This window comes from Dendronephthya gigantea, unplaced genomic scaffold (genome assembly GCF_004324835.1).
Source record: "Dendronephthya gigantea isolate DGI-Jeju-01 unplaced genomic scaffold, DenGig_1.0 000260F, whole genome shotgun sequence".
In the NCBI taxonomy this organism is placed as follows: Eukaryota; Metazoa; Cnidaria; class Anthozoa; order Malacalcyonacea; family Nephtheidae; genus Dendronephthya; species Dendronephthya gigantea.
The window spans coordinates 150086-164998 of record NW_021163270.1 but is presented as its reverse complement, the minus strand read 5'-3'; the positions used below and the strand labels follow the sequence as shown (position 1 = coordinate 164998).

Below are 14913 nucleotides of genomic sequence, written 5' to 3'. Positions count from 1 at the left end.
CTTCAAAAGAACTGGGGAGAGTGAAAATTCCGTAAAAATCGTATTTTTTGGCAAAAAATTGCGAGAAAAGTGCAATTTTTATTTGACAACTTCAACTTTAAACAACGAATTTACCCTTTTTGGATAGACCTAAGTAATCCGCATCATCTTACTGTAAAAACCGGCGAGGTACCAGCTTTGTACTTGAAATATTTAAAGAATTTGAACGGGCCGAAAAAAAAGTTCGCCTTCAACTCGCAAAAAAAATAGGTTTGCACCTTTTCACGTTCATAAAACTTGTTTTTTAGTAAAATCTAAGTGTCAATGCTTGTTTTAAGCTTTTATTCATGATCAGATGAGAAGGATTTGTGTATAAAAACCGGCGTTGTTTTGGTGGTGTAATTTCAACTCTTGGCCTTCATGGCGGCCATCAGTGCTGGCTTCAAAGATGGCGGCCAAGTTATCGTTCCAGTTTTATACTTTATTAGAGTTCACTGGCATAAACACGTCACACCATGGACACTATTTGTTAAATATAACCCAGAGTAATTCGCCACTTAGAAGTAAGGATTTTTACAACCTTTCAATACCAACAAAATTACAACCAGGCTAATCGCAATAATGTAAAATGTAAAAGCGGTTTATTCATGCAGAAATTTGTACAAAAATATTTGTTCCAACACAAGGTCAGCGTCGGTGCCTTGGTATGACGTCATAAATTTATTATTCCATAAATTAGTATATGTGCTAGAAGTTACTATTTCAAGCGAAGTGTTGCCTTAGGTTACGGTTTTCGATAAGTACGGTCACTCTGCGATGGGTATTTGCTGTTTATAAATTTGGAATATTTCCTATTCCTAAAATTAGTTAAAATAAAACCCCGGCATCCACTGACGCCAGGCAGATATCAAACCACAGACCACAGCCAACAGGTATCAATGAACATTATGCAATCTTGAAGAACAAGGAGCAATGCTTCCACAAGAACAAGGAGCAATGCTTCCACAAGGACAAGGAGCAATGCTTGACTTTTTTTCTGAACTTGATTCATAAAAGTGCATTATACACTAGAATTGCACCATCGTGGAAATAAACCAGTCACACAGAAATGGGAACGAATTGTTATATAATTTTCGTTCTTTTGTATTACTGATTAATTACATCGATTGCGCAGAAAATTAAACTTCGCGTTTTTGGGCAATGGAAAACGACAGAGTTGGTCTTTTTTGCTTGATTATTCACGCAATGTTTTTCACTTATCCTAAGGAGATCAGATCACGATACATTACAGTTAAAAAAACTGACAATTCTGCCGTTTAACCCATAAACGCAAAGCTTGAAGCATTCTAAAACATCTCTGATACATTGAGATGAAATACCTATTTATATTAATTAAAAACTGCATTAGCTTTCACTCAATATACTACGAGATCGGTTGCTTAAAAGTAGGCTGACTTAATCCTGGATTAAATCTTTAAATCTTTACATCAAACTTTACACCATCTTAATCATGCTAATCGAGAAATCATTCCAGGGTCGACAGAAATTTTAATTTCTCACGTTTTAACACGAAAGACCATGCAGAAAAACAAATCCAAACACTGCTGTTTCAGATTTAACTCATGAAGCACCGACCTGCAGATTCGTGCGGTCAACTTTCGCCATTTAATGTCAATTTCAACGCAGGTTTTTACTGAATAACTTGTATAATATATTTGTACTATTAATAATAACTGCGCAAACTTAAGTGATTACATTCAACGTGATATATGGTAATGCCCTCTATATTTGGCCGCGCTACATTTGCGCTGATTAACTTAATTACTTTCGCAGGATTCGTACAGGTCAAGAAGAAACTCAGGAAACACTGAATTTGATGAACAGAAAATAGGGAGTTTGATATTGGAAAAAGCGGTTTCAGATTGTAGTATTTATCTACAAACTAGTACAGATCTTATTGAAAATTCACCATGCAATACGTGTTCCATATTCAGATGAATAGAAATATATTCAGGGGCCAATGACGGCAGACCTTACTCAGAGAGGGTGATGACCTCGCTCTGGGGGGGGGGGGTTAAGAAAGACGGAGAAACGAACTAAAAGACGTACCTGCCGTGCGTAAATGAAAACGATTTGGCTAAATTCACGTTCCCTCCCAACGTATACTATCAGTCACTTTATGACCAGACCCTTATATCACTCTGGAAATCTCTCAAATCAGCTCCTAGCTTTATATATAGTCTTGCTAGTGTTGATTTAATCAAACTGACGATGTCTTATTTTAGTTTATTATTTTTTTATTCTATTCTATGCTTATTTTATATGTTGTTATGCTATACAGAAACAAATGGGTATTTTACAAAGAAATTTCAAAAATTTTTGTCAATTAATTTTTGTTGCAATAACACTGACCTCTGAACTGATGTGTAAACGCTTCATCAAAGACTCAGCCTCACTTGACATCGTTTTGACCTTGTTTCTCAATTCTGTGTTTTCTTTTTTAAGCTCAACCTTCTCTTCCTGAAGTTCCGGCAAACTCTTCTTTTTCTCCCTGCTCTTTTTCTTCTCGCTGATGTCACCCATATGTGTTTCTCTATCCTTAATTAGGGACTCGTTTTCTTCAAACAACGTTCTCACCCAGGCTTTCAAATATTCAATCGCAGCTTCGTTTTTCTGTTCATTTAGAGCAGCTTCTTCCGCCGGTTCGCGCACACAAGTCCTGCGCTGGGTTGTTGCTACAGAACGTCTTTCTTTGCCTTCAGATGAAGCTGCACCCGCAGGAATGGTTTTTTCATTTACAAATGAAGCTACATCACTAGAACAACAAGGTTCCTCCAATCTTTTCTTAAACGCAGGGATAACAGCTTGACCAGGGTCGATGTCCTCCTCGAAGGGTCTTTTTCTGCTATTAGGATTCAGAATCACGAGAGGATGAGATATTTCTGGAACAACACCATGGGTGTATTCGTATGCTAGGCTGGGCGGAGAGATTGCATTGTTTTGAAGACTGGACTCCATGGTAAGATGGTCAGCTGCTGTATCGAACTGATTGATGTTGCACGATATTGCAAACGCGTCTGAATTAGTGGTGCCCATCGCGAAACCAAATCTATTGATACGTTCGAGAGTTCCTGTGCTGGGTTCTGAGGCTATATTGTCAGTTGTAGGTTCAGTGTGGAAAGATCTAGAGTTCATATTTGACTCTGCTGACATTGTTGTCAGATTTTCATGGAAGATTTGATCAGTTTCTTCCATAGTACCGAGCAAGTTCTCCGTGGACAGTAGAATATCCTCTGGAATTTCTTCTAAAAGTTCTGCAACAACGTTGTATGTATTTGAGAAGGTCTCATCTTCGAAATTGAGGTTCTCAGAGTGCAGAAGAGGGACCTCTAAAACGTTGTGCAATGGAACGAGGCTTTGACAAAAAAAATCCGGAGTGAAAATCGCCGAGTCATCCGGAAAATCATCTGGAAAAATATCTACACAGAAAAAAACGTTCGTTTATTAGAAAAAGGTTTTCGAATTATCGATCAAAGTTATTTCGCTTAAAGCTAAGACCAAATAATATTAATATAAGTTCATTTTCTTTTTACCTCTGAAATTAAATAAATCATTATCATTTTGGAGGGTATTTCCCTCCGTATTTGTGGAGGAATCGTCCTCCGACATCGCCTTTTTGCCTTGAAAATGACTTCGCTTCTTGTTTTACAGGCGAGAGCAAGTTGTAGTCGCGTGGCTTCTTTAACTTGTACCGAAAAACTACAATCTCGCTCAGAGTTCGCATTGTCATCTTTTGATAAAAACGCGTCAGAATAGCCACAGTTCAGTTTGGAATAAGTTTTCTTCTTCGATAAAAGTTTCTCCGAGTAGCTACAGCCTTTCTTGGAATACACACTGTTCTTAGGCAATAAAGCCATTTTCCATTCACTGATCCATACTGAATTAATGTTCTGCAACATATGGGTTGAAAGGGCTAGCTGTTAAATAGGCTAATGTATTCCGCTATTACACAGGCCTACTAGCTGCAAAAAATTACAGCAGTAGGTTTGGATTGCATTTGAAACAACAGTGGAGAAATAACTTTTCTATAATGATATGTGAAATGTATAATGATTCACAACTCGGACTCTGGTACCATTCAACTTTTAAATTATATTTCAACCAACAAAGAAAGCTTTTTTGAGTGTGTAGTCTCATGTCTGAAGAATGAAGAAAAATGGCTGGATTAGGCCAATAAAGTTACACATTTCATTGTGTCTGTTTGAAACATGATCTGAAAGCTTGACAACAGTCTTTGTTCCATTTTTTGCTCACATTTAAGGTGGACACAATGCATTATTTTCATATTAATGAACCAATCATTCACTGTCATGCTGTCATCCAGTATTAGACAAATAGTATTACATCTTTATCAGGTGATGCTCTTTCAGTCAAATTAATCACGTTAGAATAAAAAATTATGCGATTTTCTTCAGTTACCTCTTCGGAGCAGGCTGAGCAGCTATGGCAAGGCTCACATCCATAAGACATCATTGCAGTAGATGCCTGATTCTTCAAAAGAAATAAAGTGTAATAAGTTAGACATGTTAAAAGTTAGAATGTATATGTCTGTTCGAAAAATGATAAAAATGAGGTGAGCAGTATAGATTAGTGGATATACATACATAGATCAGTGGCTGAGCTGGGTGAGCACCATTGGTGAGTATGCAGGGAATTTTGGTGATACCCAAAGTTGATTCCCTTCTGCAATGTCTCTGGATTTGGCTGGGGGGGGGGTGCAGTGGTGCACCAGACTAAGGTTATATTCAAAGTCAATACTTACGCCTGCAGTGCCATCCACGCAATCCAATAAAAATATGCTCCAAGCAGCGGAAAACAATATGCACAACGCAATCTTCATCTAAAATGACAAAATTTTAAAGCTACCCTCAGTATGTGGAAAATTTTGATGATTCTGTATAGTGTTCACTGAAATAGTTGTTTATAGTCTGTTCACTGTTGACTTGCAATGTATATGCATGAGCATGAGTCACTAAGCTGAAATAATCTGGTTGCACTTTTATTCTTTATTTCCTGTATTCAAATCAGTCTTTGTTGATTGCACACAAATAGATGATTACATAAAATTTTATCACACATTCAAATCAACCAGTTTGACATGTTCACAACACTCTGACCCATACCCCAGAGGGGAACTAGACTTGTACTCTATAGTATGGGCACAAATCAAATAAAAAACTAATGCAATACTGCTTCATCAATATCGGAATATTTCATAAGTCAAAATCCAACAAAATGGGTTCATGTGAACAGACCTTAACAATATTATAAATCGTTATACTCATAAGGCTAAGCGGATATGTTTAAGTAGCGAAGTTTGAGTATACCTGTCATATATACATGACTTTTTGTGCCATATTATAATGTACCACCCATCTCATGCACGTCTCTTTAATTTAATTAATACGCTGTAAAGTACCAAAGTAAATACCTTAGCAAATCCGTCTTTCAAATATAGTTCAAATGGTATACCAAACGTCGACGAAACAGATTTATCTCGCTGGAAATCAGTGTTGGATTATTTAACTCTGTGTTGAATTATTAAACAAGCAATACACTTTTGCTTTGCAAAGCCAGTCTCAATGAAGAAAAGCAATACACTTCTAAACTGTGACAAATACTGCTATTCATTGAAAACAATTTCACGAAGTGACAAGGAAATAATAGTCAGGCTTCTTTATATCATCTCAGAGCGGAAGTGTTTTTGCTTGTTGAGGAATTTTATTGCAGCCCAACGCAATAAAGGTTGCAATCGGTTATCGGTGGCCGGAAATAGCCTGTTAATAAAGTCAGTACCATATAGGGCTCACTGGCATTAACACGTCACACCATGAACACCATGGCAGTAACCACTGGACACTATTTGGTAATGGAACAAATATTTTTTGTACAAATTTCTACATAAATATTAATAAACCGCTTTCAGCCTTTTACATGATTGCTATTTATAGCGTGGGTCCAATTTTGTTGGTATTGAAAGGTTGTAAAAATCTTTTCTTCTGAGAGGCATCAGAGCAGATCCTAATTTACAATTGGGGCGAAAATCAATTTGTTTTTAACGTATTCCATGATGATACCACCGATAGGGACGGTGCCACGCAGCTATATTTTGCGTAACAACACAATATACTAGGGTCCTACTAATAACCGACAACAACCGACAACAACCGACAACAACCGTCAACAACCGACAACAACCGACAACAAGCTAAAAATTACTGACAGAAAGCTTATAATCATCGATAACGATCTAACAGACGCTAATATTGTGTTTCTTCGACTTTATTTTTACAATAACAGTAATAATATTACGAATTTCGGGCCCGTCTTGTTGGCTTTTTTATGCTTCCGCACGCCATGACTGAAGCGAGTGCTTCCACACTGAAAATTTATAATTGCCTTTAGATGCGATATTAGGAATATTTTCGTTATTTTCTAAGTTCATTTCGGTGCCAAAAAGTTATAATATGTATTTACAATACTACATAACTTCATAGGTTATGTTTTATTTTTGAGATAAACCGATTGTCATGGTTTTTAACTTTGTCGTGGGTCGTGTTTTTTCTCGCGACTCGAGGAATAGCAAGTTCACTACTCAAAAATAAAAAATATCACCTAAGAAGTTATGTAGTATTGTAAATACATACTATTACTTTTTGGCACCGAAATGAACTTAGAAAATAACGAAAATATTCCTAATATCGCATCTAAAGGCAATTATAAATTTTCAGTGTGGAAGCACTCGCTTCAGTCATGGCGTGCGGAAGCATAAAAAAGCCAACAAGACGGGCCCGAAATTCGTAATATTATTACTGTTATTGTAAAAATAAAGTCGAAGAAACACAATATTAGCGTCTGTTAGATCGCTATCGATGATTATAAGCTTTCTGTCAGTAATTTTTAGCTTGTTGTCGGTTGTTGTCGGTTGTTGACGGTTGTTGTCGGTTGTTGTCGGTTATTAGTAGGACCGCAATATACTATATTAGCGTGACTACAAAGTTCTAAACCAATAATAACATGTTCAATTATGAGACCGATTACCCAAAACCTTATCTAATTTACGCGTCATTTTTTAACAAGTGGAAGGATGAATATGTGGTACACTAAATATTTGATCCTCCCTCCTAAATTGCAGCTTATAATCTTCAATATCGCCCGGACTATTGGCTGCCAATAGCCCATCTTTGCGAAGCGGGATATACTCTTTATATATTCAAGAGACCATTTTATTTTTGGTTATTTCTTGCCATTATGGCATAAAGACATTGCATAAAGACACATTTCTTGCTATGATATTTTGATGAATATGTGGCAAATGTGTCGCCATTACGTTTTTTGACACACCTCAGCTGCATGAATATTACCGCTATAGAAATATTTGAACCCCTTGGGCGGCGGATACTTTTAAAATGAAAAACAAATTTATATATTGAACAACTGAGCAGAAATATTTCGATCTAAAAAGTTTAATTTTCAATGGAAGTACATATTTAATACATAAGATGTATATATTCAGTCATTCACAAAATATATGAGAGTATTTTTAAACTTTGGCTAGTCTTTTCATCACCCGTCTTATGTTGCGGCATTTCTGATTGCACACTTTTACAATTAAAGTGTGCGATTCTTCCACCCGTTTCCTTCCATACTTCCGGTTAAGAACGGCTATACGATTATAGGAATAAAAAAATGTTACCCATTGAAAAGATACAATATACATCGCATTATTGCATTTTAGCATATATAACATAATTACATACCGAAAACTATTTCCACTTTTGCAGGATCCAGGGGTTGCTTAATTGACCTTCGGGATTTGAATAAAATCCCATCCTGGAGTTCTTCTGGGGTGAAAAATTTACTCAGCAATTTCAACGCGTATTTGTATGGCTCATCTTCACAAACCTTTAGCTTCATCAAATTTTCGCCCCTGTACCACTAAATATACATGCAGAATAAAAAAGGCATCATCAGATCGAAGACAAGATATAATTTAATGTTATAGTACCTGTGTTGATTGAAGTAGTGAGCAGTAGATATATGTTTAGGTAAACTTACAATTGCTGTGTCTTCAGTATTTTCAGTGGCTGGTGATGACTCCATGTCCAATCCACCATCCTTATCAAAAATAATTGATACAATAGTTTTGTATATATATATATATATATATACCCATTTGCAAAAACGTTGGCCGCAGATAGATAGATAGATAGATACTCGAAGTCTAATTGGAATTGCATATGATTAAAATTAGTGTATATATATATATATATAAACTACCATAATTGTTATATAAATCAATGTATTAATTACATTAATTACATGGGAGATCGTTAGTATATTGACTCAACAACAGTAGATATATGTTTAGGTAAACTTACAATTGCTGTGTCTTCAGTATTTTCAGTGGCTGGTGATGACTCCATGTCCAATCCACCATCCTTATCAAAAATAATTGATACAATACTTGATATATATATATATATATTAATTACATGGGAGATCGTTAGTATATTGACTCAACAACAGTAGATATATGTTTAGGTAAACTTACAATTGCTGTGTCTTCAGTATTTTCAGTGGCTGGTGATGACTCCATGTCCAATATTCCACCATCCTTATCAAAAATAATTGATACAATACTTGATATATATATATATATATATATATATATATATATATATATATATATATATATACCCATTTGCAAAAACGTTGGCCGCAGATAGATAGATAGATAGATACTCGAAGTCTAATTGGAATTGCATATGATTAAAATGGGTGTATATATATATATATATAAAATATGATTAAAATGGGTGTATATATATATATATATATAAACTACCATAATTGTTATATAAATCAATGTATTAATTACATTAATTACATGGGAGATCGTTAGTATATTGACTCAACAACAGTAGATCGATATATGTTTAGGTAAACTTACAATTGCTGTGTCTTCAGTATTTTCAGTGGCTGGTGATGACTCCATGTCCAATCCACCATCCTTATCAAAAATAATTGATACAATACTTGATATATATATATATATGTATATATATATATATATATTAATATATATATATATATATATATATATATGATGACGGTGATGACTCCACATCCAATTTACCATCCTTATCAAGAATAGTTGATACAATAATATCAACTATGTATATACATATAGACATAGACATAGACATACATACATACATATAGATTGTTACGATTCCTGTTACATACGATAATAGCAACATTTGAACAGACTGTTTCCTGACTTGCAATGTGCCCAAACACACCACTGACATCAGCACTCCTTGAAGTAGAACACATTTGGGGGATGATATCTGGAAAGAGCTGCTCCATTGGTGAAGCGTTGTAGAGGATGTTAATGTTATAGTACCTGTGTTGATTGAAGTAGTGAGCAGTAGATATATGTTTAGGTAAACTTACAATTGCTGTGTCTTCAGTATTTTCAGTGGCCGGTGATGACTCCACGTCCAATCCACCATCCTTATCATCCTTATAAAAAATAATTAATTGATACAATAGTTGATATATATATATATATATATATATATATATATATATATATATATTTATATATATTTATTTAAATACATATTTATTTATTGCATAATAATGTTAATAATTGTTACGATTCCTGTTACATACGATAATAGCAACATTTGAACAGACTGTTTCCTGACTTGCAATGTGCCCAAACACACCACTGACATCAGCACTCCTTGAAGTAGAACACATTTGGGAGATGATATCTGGAAAGAGCTGTTCCATCGGTAAAGTGTTGTGGAGGATGTCTATGATGAGTAAAGATAATTTAGTTTAAAGTGGGCAGAGAGAGAGAGACTAGCTGTGACCGTTCTGTCTTATTTGTCATTGCAGATATTATCAAGGGTACAGTTTGCTCAAGGGATTCTCAATTCCTTTTATCAGAATTTTGATTGTTTTACTATTTCAAATATATTGATCCCAAAAATCCGTCCGCCAGTCCATTCGTTTGTCTGTCTGTGTCATTCTTCGTTTTTAAAAAGTAGCAGTGGGTGGCCTTAGGTAGGGTATTATAGCCCCATGTTGTTACCTGCCTATGCATGTGTTGTGACTTTTCATGTACATGAAGTTATCAATAAATAAATAAATTTGAATATTATTTCATTCATTAAAAATTAAATCACCATGTTCTTTCTCCATAGTGCTACTAGAAGCAGAACTCTGCATGAGTTCTTCCACTTCAGGAATGGGTGGATTGTTCAGGGTGCCTATATGATGAGTGAAGAACATTTAAATTAGAGTAGGCGGAGAGAGACAGACTGTGAAATGTGAATGTGGACAGAACAAGCGAGAATTCATGTGTGCTTAATAGAAAAACCTTAAAAACTTTTTTTTCTAAACACCTATTAGAAAGAGCACAGTTTGCTAAAATGCACCAAAACAGCAATGCTCAGTTGTTGGATAAGTTTGAAAATTTGAATATACATTTCACCACTTTCCTTTTTTTAAATATGCATTGTATTAAGAAGAAATGCATTTGAGATTAGTACAGCAGGAAATCACCATGTCCTGGAGCTTTCAATATTAATTAATGAGTCATTCCATTCTTGTTGTTCCACTATGTAAGAACATTTTAGCAAAATGCAGTTGTTCATGTCAATTTGTGCATGCATATATTACTGTTATTACCTTATTGATCAAGCTTACCTTTCTCATAGACAGGATTTCCTGAACCACAACTCCACATGGGGTCGATCATGAAGTCATTCAGAATAAATTTGTAATAAAAATCATCCAGCGATTTGGCGATACATGGTACCATGTCCTGAAATTTTGGCGCACTTGGGCTAGTAGTGAGCAGCATGCAGTTATCTTGAGGCTGGTGGCACCCAGCTTCCAAAGGACTCTTGAACTGAACAGAAGAAAATACCCGAGTTGAAATGCCATAATGACACATCTGCAGTTATATATTATTTTTATCAAAAATGTTGGTCACAGAATATAAAGCTGTTAACACTTGTGGAAAACTCAATGAAGTAGTAAACTCCAACTTTTCCCGGCCCTGAGTCTATTATAGACTCAATGTTATAATAGACTCATGAGTCTATTATAGACTCAATGTTTATCTTGTATATCTTTTGATGTTGACTGATTCCTGACTAGCTGCCCTGCCAATGTTGGTTCAAGACAGACACAACTGAATTAAAGCACAAAAATCTGCAAAAATTTGCACTGACAATCAATGCATGCAGCTGAGCTATTAAACTTCTTGAGAATTTGAAAAGGCAGAAAAGGCACAATTCTGTTGTCAGGCTTTACAACAAATGTCATGGATGAATGTGCTTTACATGCTCTCCTCCCTAAAGTTATATTTCTAAAGAAATAATTTAACTTACTAATTTTTCATTTTCAATGCTATTTTGCCATGGCATGCACATAAACAACAAAAGCTTGCTGCAAAACAATGCGGTACTCTGGAGAAACTTGCTTACAGTCCTACTAAAAACCATCCAACACCACCCGTGACTGCCAAAGGGGATAGAAAAACCACCAAGAAATAATTAAACCACCTGAATTATTTTAATACTTGTAACATTGCAGCATTACAAACATTATTTTGTGTTTAATATTGGCAAACATGGAACGTACTAAAAACATTCATGACTAGCTAGCAAAAGCCCAAAGTTATCTAATATCTAATAAAATCCCCTGGGATCTATTGCATAATATGTACAGCACATATATGTATGGTAGTAGTACTTGTCGTATTCTAACACACACAGTTTAAAAAAACCGCCTGTGAAAAAAAATTATTAGAGACTCGTAGATTATGTTGTAGTAGAGCGGGGTAGATAATGTTCTTAATAATGGTGCTATTGAAATATTCTTTTTTCTCGGGCGGTTTTTCTGAAATGTATGTGTTCGAATTCGAGCGGTTTTTCTGAAGCCGGTGTCGACCGTCAGACGGTTTTTTCACGGGCGACTTTCAACTCATCAGATAGCTCTCGTTTCTGAATTAGGAAGGGGATTTATATGTCTGTTAGTCTGTAAAATTGTAAATAGTGAACCTTGTAGCAATTAAGAGGTTAATCACACACATTTACTGTAATACATACGAGCTGCAATTCAAACTTTCAAAACGGTGTATAATTTCAGTAATTAGTTTAATTTTTAATAGTTTCATACCTGAGCGTCATTTTCGTTAATATTTTCTTCCATCTGGCACGGCGTATTTCAATTAACTGTAATTGTAATACGATATCGAATTGGACCATTGAACGCACGAACCAGGCACAGCACAACGTTGGTGAATGACTGAATGGGCAATGCAGCCAATGCTCAACCACTGAGCTATATAATAATTCCTGGAGGACCGGTTCTTGACCAGAAAGTGAAGCAAAAAACATGGCGGATTTCGGCGTTTGCTGACGCCACTTGGTTCCTTTTGCTCATGGTAGTTACCACTGACATACCGCGATACAAAGTGAGAAATTGAGTCCGTCTCCCTCCTGGATTTTATGAAAATATTTTCAGCTTTCCGTATATATTTTTTGTTTTTCATATAAAATGGATAAAAGTATTTCTCTTTTTCCCTGTTCAACAAATGGAAAGGACACGTAGCTTCGTGCTCTGCGTCTGACGTTGTGAATGGCTTAATTCACTTATCGGTAGAGTGAATTTTCTCATTTTGCTCTTATTTTATAACATCCAGGTAACTGAGGTAACTGACTAAACTGAGGTAAGCCGTTTTTCAACTTTTTTTACTATAAACAATTTCGTTTTTGGCCTTTCGAGTTGGACTATAGTATAAACTGATTACCAATAACCAAAGCCTCTGAGACAATAAATCCATCAAAACGTGTGGTACTGACAAACAGTCAATGCAATGTTATATACTCAAATTTTATCATTTTTTCTTAACTTGTGTGGGGAAAAAATTATATTCCTGGCAGTGTCAATCTTTTGAGTTTGGTCTATGTTGTTTTCATGATAGCAAACATCAATGCTAATAGGTTAACCATTCCCCCAGTGAGTCTACTATAGTCACTCTTCTATTGATCCCACCCAACATCAATTAACATGATCTGAGGGTGCTAATACAAAATAATAAGATGCTGTAAACAGTGTAAAATTCCAACCTCTGATAGTGAGCCCTGTTAAAGCCTAGTTAATATATTATCTTGTTTACCTTGTCAAATCCAAAGTGAAATGATCAATTATCACAGCTTTTAATTTATTTTTTAGCTTCTTGCACCTTGGGAATAAATCTTGATCATATCTCCATTTTTATTTTTCAGGATGAAGTTCATGCATTTTATGACTGTGCATTGTTATTCTTCATTTCCATGTTATCTGATTTTGTTGTTGGCTGGTGTTTTTATACCATTTGTGATATTAATTAATGAAATAAATATAAACATGCATTGACTGAGCAGTGTCTTCAATCTGCAGCAACTTTTGTAATTTTCTGTTTATGGTATCAACCTCCAAAGGGTTATATTCATTAGGCTAATCAGTGCAGCCTATGGAGGAATAAATGTTATTCTTTACTATGACCAGGGGTCCAGGGATGCAATTTGAGAATGCTGAAAACAGGTTTATTAAGGTACAAGTTGATGACTTGAATGAAAAGTATATTATGCAAATATGATTCTTAGTTGAAACTGTATTCCTGCACTTAGTATTCGTCAGCTGCCCAGCATTTTGCCTGAGCTATGGCCTCTGTTTCTTTGGATTGTGCATAGATATAAAGTCTTGAAGACAGCATCACATACTGAATACTGATTACATACTTCCTGCGCAATTCATCAGTTCAGGGTTTAGAAAAGTCAAATTGTTGCCCATAAATTCCTAGTTGTCTTCAAAATATGCGAGGATAGTGCCAAAACATTCAAACATTTGTAAACTTTCATATTGAAATGTATAAATAACAAAAATATTATTACGAAAATAAAATAATAAACCTGTCAGTTCGTGTCAGTATTAAAATCTTTAGTTTGTCCACATTTTTCGATATTTTAATATATATTTGTTCCCGCACTGGCAAAAACAGCGTGTATGACTTGTATTCATCTTAAAATAAAACTTTATTGTATGTCAGTGCGAAAAATATCAAAAAAACAACCAAAAAACATTTCAAAACAAAAAAGATTCACTGCAAAAAAAATATAAAAACCAGGGGGGAGAATTGTTATTTACAAAAACCAGGGGGGAGAATACTGCTGTAGCGGGCTCATAATTGAGCCTGGTCAGTGGTAACTACCATGGCCAAAAGGAACCAAGTGGCGTCAGCAGAGCTTCTGCGGTTGCGCAGAAGGGCGAAGTCCGCCATGTTTTTTGCTTCACTTTTTGAGAAAAAAACATTAGGAGCCGGTCCTCCAGGAATTATTATATAGCTCAGTGTGCTCAACCCACAGAAGATGATCTGTATACATCAGTGGCTTCGTAATGTTGAAAGAAAATCCAAAAAAAATGTGAAATCCAAACTGTACAAGCAAAAATTTCGTTAAACATTTAAGAAATAGAAAACATTTTCCGTGTTTCTACACAAGTGTTTCTATGACTGTATCGAAACACAGGAAAAATGTTTTCTATTTCTTTTAAAATAACTCGTTAAAAAGTTTTGTACAAATATTATAATTCGATTCAATTACAAATTCTCATTACATTACTTTGCTTGCAGGCTCTCACCACAAAACTGATGATTCCTCAAAAATTTCTTAAAACATCCCCAGATTTCCGAATAATTCCTTAGACATAAATAACGTAGCTATAGTAACACAAAGTATAGCTATTCCAGTATTACGTAATTTACTAGAAATCATAATTGTGCCACGAATTGCTTTAAAAATAATA

General features: G+C 35.1%; 3 protein-coding genes across 3 annotated transcripts; all 3 read right to left on the bottom strand.

Annotated features, from left to right (window-relative positions):
• Window positions 1–507: 507 nt before the first annotated feature.
• Window positions 508–5765, bottom strand: LOC114541020. Its single transcript, XM_028561011.1, has 5 exons — window positions 5471–5765; window positions 4802–4879; window positions 4459–4530; window positions 3573–3929; window positions 508–3458 (listed from the first exon to the last, which is right to left on the bottom strand). Exons 4-5 carry the CDS (start codon window positions 3646–3648, stop codon window positions 2362–2364), a joined length of 1173 nt encoding a protein of 390 aa, XP_028416812.1. The 5' UTR covers window positions 3649–3929; window positions 4459–4530; window positions 4802–4879; window positions 5471–5765; the 3' UTR covers window positions 508–2361.
• Window positions 5766–7579: 1814 nt separating this feature from the next.
• On the bottom strand, window positions 7580–8166 carry LOC114541003. Its single transcript, XM_028560997.1, has 3 exons — window positions 8098–8166; window positions 7800–7977; window positions 7580–7704 (listed from the first exon to the last, which is right to left on the bottom strand). The coding sequence occupies exons 1-3, from the start codon at window positions 8140–8142 to the stop codon at window positions 7583–7585; spliced, it is 345 nt and encodes a 114-aa protein (XP_028416798.1). The 5' UTR covers window positions 8143–8166; the 3' UTR covers window positions 7580–7582.
• Window positions 8167–8372: 206 nt separating this feature from the next.
• Window positions 8373–12379, bottom strand: LOC114541022. The gene is made up of 9 exons (XM_028561013.1): window positions 12244–12379; window positions 10765–10969; window positions 10242–10325; window positions 9721–9866; window positions 9499–9567; window positions 9289–9402; window positions 8993–9052; window positions 8594–8656; window positions 8373–8480 (listed from the first exon to the last, which is right to left on the bottom strand). The coding sequence occupies exons 1-9, from the start codon at window positions 12274–12276 to the stop codon at window positions 8373–8375; spliced, it is 882 nt and encodes a 293-aa protein (XP_028416814.1). The 5' UTR covers window positions 12277–12379.
• Window positions 12380–14913: the final 2534 nt, after the last annotated feature.